Below are 8,622 nucleotides of genomic sequence, written 5' to 3'. Positions count from 1 at the left end.
CAGCAAGGAGATAGGTTGAAGCCTTTCAGTAATCGGTGTAGTGCTTCGTTATACTGTGATTGCCTTACATAATCAACTGACAACTATTGAAAACCTGTTGTGTGCAAAGCAGAGATAATTGACATGAGACTTTTAATTTAGTAGGAAAGCTACAACTAATGATAATACCTTACATACAGATAGCTGTTTACTTAATGAAACAAAAAAGTAAAAGTTACTTAGTAAGAAATGCACAAAGTGATGCATGTCTAGGAGCCAATGTGAGGGTATTTATTCATTCATTTCATCATTCATTCATTCACCAGTATTTATGAAGTGACTACTAAATGCCAAGCACTGTGGTAGACACTACGAAGCAGTGAAGGAGTGGAGCACAGGCCCTGCTTCATGGAAGTCATGAGTTTACACCAGTTGTTTAGACCCGCAGCAGCAGCACGGAACTTGTTAGGAAGACAGCTTCTCAAGCCCCATCTAAAGGTGAGGCCCAGTAATCTGTGTAGCAGCAAGCCTTTCAGGTAATTTTGATGCACAGTAAAGCTTGAGAACTGGTTTAGAGAAAGGAAAATTTCACTGTGAGCTGCCGTTTCATGTAAGAGGAAGAATCTGAATAGTATCCTTAAATTTGGAGATTAAGGAAGTGAGGACTTCCTAGATTGAGAAACCCCTCCCCCCCATTTAATAGGGACAACATCCTAGCAAAGTTGCCTCAACATCGCTATCTCTTCCTTGCCATTACCTTAGCTGGCGGCCTCATCATCTTTTGTTCAGCCTTAACTCTCTTCCCATATCCATTTCCATATCCCTCGAATTCACCTTGAACACTACTGTAATAGTGATCTTTTTAAAGCACACATCTGGTCATGTTATTCTTCTGGTTAAAAAGTTTCCTATGGCTACCTCTCGCCCACATTCAAAAGTCAAATGGTGTCAGGAACCAAGCAAGTAACTTCAATGTATGAAGTGGCTTTCTTCTTGACAAAAGGAATAGCAGAGACTCTGGTGAAGGGAATGAGTTTACCATATCTTTCCCAGAGGAATTTAGATTCAATATAAGAATGTTGCCATCCAAATTAGACCAGGACTGCCAGGCTATCATCTCTGATCTGCAGCACCCAATCCAAAATCTTTGGCATGACATCTAAGACTTTATGTGATTGGTCCGTTTACTTTTCATACCACACCTCAAATCTAACACTGGCCATACTGAACTACTAGCAGTTTGTGGAAGATACCATGTCTCCAGGCCTTTGTTCTACTCCACCTGTCAGGATGCCCTCCCACCCAATTTACTAGATAAACATTTACTCATTTTCAAGATGCAGCTCAAGGATCACTTTTTTGAAGACTTTCCTGACTTTGGAAGGTAGCAATGACCTACTTGTTTCCTTTGTATAATAATAATTATATTACATTATTCTATGATACCACCTGTTACTGTCAGTATTTGCACGTTTCCATGGCTGTGTCTCTCTCCTAGACTATGAACTTCTTGAAAGCAAGTTTTTGTATGCCAGCTTTTAGCACAAAATAGGAGGAAAATGAATGTTGAAGAAAACAAAGCACAAGCAAAGATACAGAGATGAAAAAAGAAAAGCTAAAGTCAAACTAGGGATAGTGAGAAGATCAATTTTGCTGGGTGAAAATCTATTTAATAAAGAAAAGGAGCTCTACTGGAAAGATGATTTGTAATCATAATACAAAAAATTTAAAAACCTCCAAAATCTGAATAGAAAGCTATGGTAAGTGGAGTGCTTTTGAAGATTTTTATTGAAGAAAATACCATGGTGTTGTAGTGAGGAATATGGTATTAAATCATAGAAAGGTATTGAAACATCATAAAATTTCCCACCCCTTTCCAAACAAAAGGAGATCAGAGGTAGAAATAAAAATAAAATGACTTTTTGTGGTATTACTTTTTGACAAGATTTTAATTGATTTGTCACTTCTTATCCAATTTTGTGATGTTACAAAAGAAAAATAAAACAGTACATTAGAACTTACGTTTCATATGAATTTGGCTTCAAAGAAAATACTGTAGGTCTTTCCACCTATGATTTAAAAATATTATTTAACAATGAAGAGAGAGCAAGTCTGGGTTACTTCTCATCATCTAGTTTTACTTATTTTATAACCACATGTGTTTAATTCCTCTTAAAGTAACTCCAGTCATTAAATGTAGGTCACACTAAGAAGTGACTGAATAGGCCGTGAATCAAGGATGATTCAAGGTCATACTGGGCTTCACTGAACTATTTTAGACAAAGTATATTTACAAACTCATTTAAATCTAGTACTAACCAGGAAAAGCTAAGCTTGGCCCAAATTCTTCTCTAGAGCTGGAAAAGAACACAGAGCACTCTATTCAGAAACAATCACTTCAAGAGACACTGCCCAGAAAGAAAATGGCTAAGAGGTTCAGATGCAGATTATATAGAAGCATCTGAAGAAGAAAAAAGGATACAAAGCTCACACCTGGGACGGCATGTGAGCCACATAGATGGTCATCTAAATACCACCTTGCTGATTTCTTGATTTTTTTTAAAAAAAATTTCATGCTGTATTTTCCCTTCATAGATTCACAGCCACCTCTGAGCAAATAAAATTACTGAATTTTTCACTTAGAAATAAATGTCTACATCTTTTTCTGTTGTCTCCTTTCTTGTCAGACATTGGGTGTTATATCTTGAGCATTGCTCCAGATCTAGCAAGTTTCTAAAAAGTAAAAATAACTGTATTATTACAAAAACATTATTTATTGTAGAAAATAGTCAATAAGGCTAAGCAAATATAAGGGGGGTAATAACATCACAATTATTTAAGGTCTTGCAGACCTTAAAAAAAATGTAATAAAATGGATATAGTTTTTTTGTATCCTGTATCTCCAAATAATAGTTTCAACATCTTCCCACATTAATAAATGTTCATTTATAAAGTTATTTTAAATGGATGCACATTTACAAATACCCACAAAATACACAACCAATTTCTTTGTGTTGGGCACTTTGGTGAGTTCCATTTAAATATTACAAATAACTTTGGGAGGTACAGTAGTAACTCAGAGGCTACAGTAATTGCATTAATTCTTTTCTAGGATTCCAGCAGAATATGATGACGTTCCTTCCTCCACAACAGAGGTACATGAGAGCATTATCATTATACAAAACAATTCCCATTTTGATGCGCAAAAATGCTATCTCATCGCGTTATTTATTCCTGATTATCTGAGACTCACTGAGGTTACGAGAGACATTCTGGAAGCACACCCCGGATCCCGGCCGCCTCCCACTGTCTGACCTCCGCCAAGGTGACGCGCAAGAAAGACAACCGGTTGAAGCCGGCTCCGACGTAATGCGTGTATCTGCGTGCGCATGTACGGACGTGCGTGCTCCCGTGCGCGTGCGCAAGCTAGCGTAGTCGCCGAGGACGACCGCTGTGTGAGTGGCCGGCCGGAGGTCTGCTGAAGGTATCGGCTGCTAGCTGCTCGTGCTCTTCCAACCCTCCACCGCCAATTCGGGTCGGGATTAGCCAGGGAGAGGGAAGTCTGATGACCAGGGCCTGGTTTCTTTTCCTCTCGCCATACTTTCTTCTGTGTGTGGTGGTGATTGACAGGCGGTGCGGGGATTGGCCACACCCTTTACTGCCCGCCCCTGGCCTTCTTGATGCCTGAAACCCCGATTATCTCCACGTTTTGAGTATCAATAAAGTCCAGTTTTTCGTCTTTCAAAGAATAGGCCCGGAAATGTATTTCGTGCCACTGCCACCAGAAATACTATTTAGAGTAAAGCCTTGGTAATTCTGAAAAAGGATGCTTCCTGCAGCCCATATGAGGCTCAGAGTGCCTTTATTTTCTTTATTGTATTGTGTTCTGGTGAATTGAATGAATCATCATTTCACCTCTTTGTCTTGGAATGTCCGAGGGTACTTACAAAAGGGAGTTAAGTCCAAACAGGTGGTCTGATAAGTATAACTTAAAATGATGTAACATTATTTTCCCTGTGCTCATTAACAGCTCACACCTAGCACCTGAAAGAACGTCTCGGGATAGTGTTTCTTAGGCCTTTAAGCTATTTAAACAACAGTGAGTACCTCCAGGGCCTGTTGTGGTCTGTTACAGGAGTGTGTTTCTGATCATCAGAATCTCAGCCATGTTTTCAAACTGCTTGCAAAATATCCTAAAAATTACAAACCCTCATCTATATTCAAGATTATACCAGCAATTAATCAGTAAAAGACTTTTTGGAACTGTGTCAACATCCAGATTGCATAGGCGGGTTGTCATCACAGGCATTGGCTTAGTGACTCCTCTTGGTGTTGGAACACAACTGGTATGGGATCGTCTGATCCGAGGAGAGAGTGGGATTGTTTCAGTGGTCGGTGACGAGTATAAGAGTATCCCTTGCAGTGTTGCTGCTTATGTGCCAAGAGGTTGTGAAGAAGGCCAGTTCAATGAACTAAACTTTGTGTCCAAATCAGATATCAAGTCCATGTCTTGTCCTACCATTATGGCTGTTGGGGCTGCAGAGTTAGCCATGAAAGATTCTGGCTGGTATCCTCAGTCAAAAGCTGATCAAGCGGCTACTGGTGTTGCAATTGGCATGGGAATGGTTCCTCTTGAAATTGTTTCTGAAACTGCTCTGATGTTTCAGACAAAGGGTTACAATAAAGTCAGCCCTTTCTTTGTCCCTAAGATTCTGGTCAATATGGCAGCAGGCCAGGTCAGCATTCGATATAAACTCAGAGGCCCCAATCATGCCGTATCTACAGCTTGTACCACAGGCGCGCATGCTGTGGGAGACTCATTTAGATTTATAGCCCATGGTGATGCTGATGTAATGGTGGCTGGAGGTACAGATTCCTGTATTAGCCCTTTATCCCTTGCTGGATTTTCCAGAGCCCGTGCTCTGAGCACAAACTCTGATCCTAAGTTGGCATGTCGACCATTTCATCCAAAAAGAGATGGTTTTGTAATGGGAGAAGGTGCAGCTGTGCTGGTGCTGGAAGAACACGAACATGCTGTTCAAAGAGGGGCCCGGATCTATGCAGAAGTTTTGGGCTATGGACTCTCAGGTGATGCTGGCCATATAACTGCCCCTGATCCTGAAGGAGAAGGTGCCTTAAGGTAAAAACTGTGTTTCATTCAAAATATTTCTTCAAATAAGAGATTTTATTGGAATTTCAAATTAGGGGAGATTGTAGTATCTGGCCATGGTGTATGGTATCTATTGTTTTTCCACTTTAGACTAAACAGTGTTTTTGAATTCTTTGCTTTAACATGTTTGAAATATCTGGAAGCATTTGAATATCCTTACAAAGACTGAATTTTAGTTAAGGCCAAGGAAGTTGTGAAGAAGGCCATGTGTTTCTTTGCCAACCTTTCATACCTGCAATTGTGCTTAACAACTGTCAGAGTGCTCTCCCCCACCCTCCTCCTCTTTGCCCTTCAGCTCCCTTGGAATGTAAAGTCAATCCTTTCTTCTAGATGTGTCTGGTCTCTGCTTGATTTCAACAGGGTTCTGTTATTAAATCAGTACTTCCCAACCTATGATCACCAAGAGAGCTTATTAAAATGCAAAGTCTGAGTCTAGGTGTAGGGTAGTTCTTGAGATTATGCATTTCTGACAAACTCCCAAGTGATACTAATGGTGCCGGTCTGAGGACCGCACTTTGAAAAGCAAGTTGCTATTGTAGAAGAGATAGTTAAGTTAAAAAAAAAACAAAAAAACACACACACAAAAATTCCCTGTCAATCTGTGAACTAATAGGTTAGCCTGCTTAGATCATATTATGTTGTAACCAGTTAAATTAGCCAGGGGTTGGCAAACTCTTTCTGTAAAGGGACAAATAGTAAATATTTTTGGCTTTGTGGGCCATAGAGTCTCTGCCACAACTACTCAACTCTGCCTTGCGAAAGCAGCCATAGACAATACATAAATGAATGGGCGTGTTTCAGTGAAACTATTTACAAAAATAGGCATCTGGTGAGGGCCATAGTTTACCAACCCCTGAATTATACTCTTGAGTTTTAGTAAGAGATTTCTAGTAGTGTTAGAAATGTAAAGTGGCCAGCTAGATGAAGAACTAGTTATGTTTAGATGAAACCTTTCAGCACATTACAAATTATATTCTGACTGCCTCTTAAGGAAATATACACAGCCAAAGATCAGGAACTAAAAAAGGTGTTGACATCCATGAGATTTTTCCAAAGTTGTTCTGGAAAAATGTTTTAGTTTTGGATTTGTTTGTTTCTTAGCTGGCTTTGTATTTTGTTTATTTAGAATTCTTACAGCCTAAATAAAGAAGATTTTAAAAGGTTATTTGAAGCATCAAAGTAATGATGCAGACATTTTTAGATTATTGGGAAATATGCCAAGTTTTACATTTAAATGAGAAAAAATTGAAACATGGTTTTAAATTTTTTCTCCACATTTTAAATCTACACACACTGGCGCACATGCACACAGGTAAATTCCTAGAAGAAAAATCATTTTAGGCTTGAATCAGTGTATGTTTTTCTCCCAAGGGTAAAAGTCATTTCAGATAAATAGAAATATATTTTGTTAGAAATTGTAAAATCCATAGACTTGTATGTTTATCTGTTGGTGATGAATCAGTCCAAGGTGCTGGGGGTGACATTATCTTCATGTAGATGGCATTCGAACTCACATAGTAATCCAAGATGGGGTTCTGTTATTAGAGAAAGGATTCTTTTCATCCGGTGTGCTTGGATATTTCTTTCACCTGAGCCATACAGGTAATGAATCTTATGTTAAAATTAAACTTAGTTGTGATACATTTCTCTTGTTATTTCATTAGATGTATGGCTGCTGCTGTAAAGGATGCAAATGTACAGCCCGAAGAGATATCCTATGTCAATGCACATGCTACTTCCACACCGTTGGGAGATGCTGCTGAAAACAAAGCTATCAAATACCTTTTCAAAGACCACGCACATGCCCTTGCCATTTCCTCAACTAAGGGAGCCACGGGACATCTGCTGGGAGCTGCTGGGGCAGTTGAAGCAGCGTTTACTGCTCTGGCTTGTTATCATCGAAAACTACCACCTACTTTAAACCTGGATTGTACAGAACCAGAGTTTGATCTCAATTATGTTCCACTAAAGGCACAGGAATGGAAAACTGAGAAAAGATGTATTGGACTCACCAATTCCTTTGGTTTTGGTGGTACTAATGCAACACTTTGTATTGCTGGCATGTAGGACAAATAATTTGTAATTAAACATTGATTTTTTAATGTTATAACAAAACTATGTTATGTGAAGAAAGCCTATGTTTCTATAAATGCATATATTTATATATCAATACCCAGCTACCCTTTATCTATGTCAGGGTTTCTCACCCTTGGCACTACTGATATTTTGGGCAGGATAAGTATTTGTTGGGGAAAGGAGAGCCGTCCTTTATATTGTAGGATGCTTCACAGCATCTTCCTCGCTACCCACTAGATTCCAGTAGCACCCCCCCCCCCCAGCTGTAACAACCACAATTGTTTCTAGACAGTGCCAGATGTTTCCTGGGGGGCAAAGTAGCCCCCCTGTGAGAATCACTGATCTATATTTTTCTAATACTCTATCTCAAACAACTCTTTATGACATTTCACCTGCTCTTGTCTCTTTCACAAACATTTAGTGAGGAGCTGCTGTGCTAGGTAGGGTTGCTGTATTGTACAACTCCAGGCACACCGTTCCCATACAATATGTAGGAAAAGAATACAAACATAACTGGAAGTTTGCATCATTGATCAACGTTCTTTGAGTAAAGCAATCAGCCAACAATGATCTATTTATCCCTACGCATCTGGCTCTCTTCTATTCATATTACCTCTATTGAGATTCAGTAAAATAAACTCCCAAGCCATCAGTTCTCTGAAAGAAGGAAGTGCAATAGGTTTGGCCTTTCTTATTCTTGTATTAATGGCAGTACCTAGTGATTAATGGCGGTGAGGGTCCTTGGCAAGTGGAAAAGAACTTGGCGATTCAAGCCACATCATCTCAGCCCACCTGTAACTTTATTGTTGCTATAGTAGGTAGTTTTTGTGTTTGCTTCCAACATTCTACTACAAGTGCTGGTGGTGTCTCTACTTTAAAGCCAATGGGATATCATTCATCTCCATTGGCTGGAAGTGTTGGGAGTGGGAGTAGGATAAGTTCCCCAGAGGCAACACTCAACCTCTGAGGGATGGGAATTAGTAGATAAGTGCCTCAGTCTCCTTTCTGAGGAATATCCAAGGTTCTGTGCAGTTCTCAGAGGCCCTATTTTTAGTCAGATAAAACTTCAGTGCTTACAGCGTTAACCAGCTCAATAACACCCACATTACTCGCTTTATTTCCTTTCCCGTCCTCCAGCCCTGATTTTAATCCTGCTTCCAGGAATGAGCTCCAAGAAATCACCCTGTCTTAGGGTCTGATTTCTAGGCGACTCAAACTAAGACAGGAATTTTATGTTGCAGTGGCGGATTATATATCAAAGCGATAGAGTGAATAAGTGGTTAAAGTGGGATGTGTGTATAGCTGCAGAGTTCCCCGCATTTTAATAGGCTGAATATATTGCCTACCCATTGACCTTTATCCCTTATATACCTAAGACGCCAGCCATGTTCATTCAT

General features: G+C 39.6%; 1 protein-coding gene and 1 long non-coding RNA gene across 2 annotated transcripts; one reads left to right on the top strand and one right to left on the bottom strand.

Annotated features, from left to right (window-relative positions):
- Window positions 1–249: 249 nt before the first annotated feature.
- Window positions 250–3,345, bottom strand: LOC141567202 (uncharacterized). The gene is made up of 3 exons (XR_012489641.1): window positions 3,233–3,345; window positions 2,002–2,048; window positions 250–545 (listed from the first exon to the last, which is right to left on the bottom strand). It is a non-coding gene; the product is annotated as an uncharacterized LOC141567202 (long non-coding RNA).
- OXSM (3-oxoacyl-ACP synthase, mitochondrial) lies at window positions 3,142–7,267 on the top strand. Its single transcript, XM_019745282.2, has 3 exons — window positions 3,142–3,463; window positions 4,010–5,119; window positions 6,814–7,267. Exons 2-3 carry the CDS (start codon window positions 4,146–4,148, stop codon window positions 7,214–7,216), a joined length of 1,377 nt encoding a protein of 458 aa, XP_019600841.2. The 5' UTR covers window positions 3,142–3,463; window positions 4,010–4,145; the 3' UTR covers window positions 7,217–7,267.
- The last annotated feature ends 1,355 nt before the right edge of the window (window positions 7,268–8,622 follow it).

This window comes from Rhinolophus sinicus, linkage group LG10 (genome assembly GCF_036562045.2).
Source record: "Rhinolophus sinicus isolate RSC01 linkage group LG10, ASM3656204v1, whole genome shotgun sequence".
Taxonomy (NCBI): domain Eukaryota; kingdom Metazoa; phylum Chordata; class Mammalia; order Chiroptera; family Rhinolophidae; genus Rhinolophus; species Rhinolophus sinicus.
The sequence above is the reverse complement of the archived record's forward strand: the minus strand, read 5'-3'. Positions and strand labels throughout refer to the sequence as shown.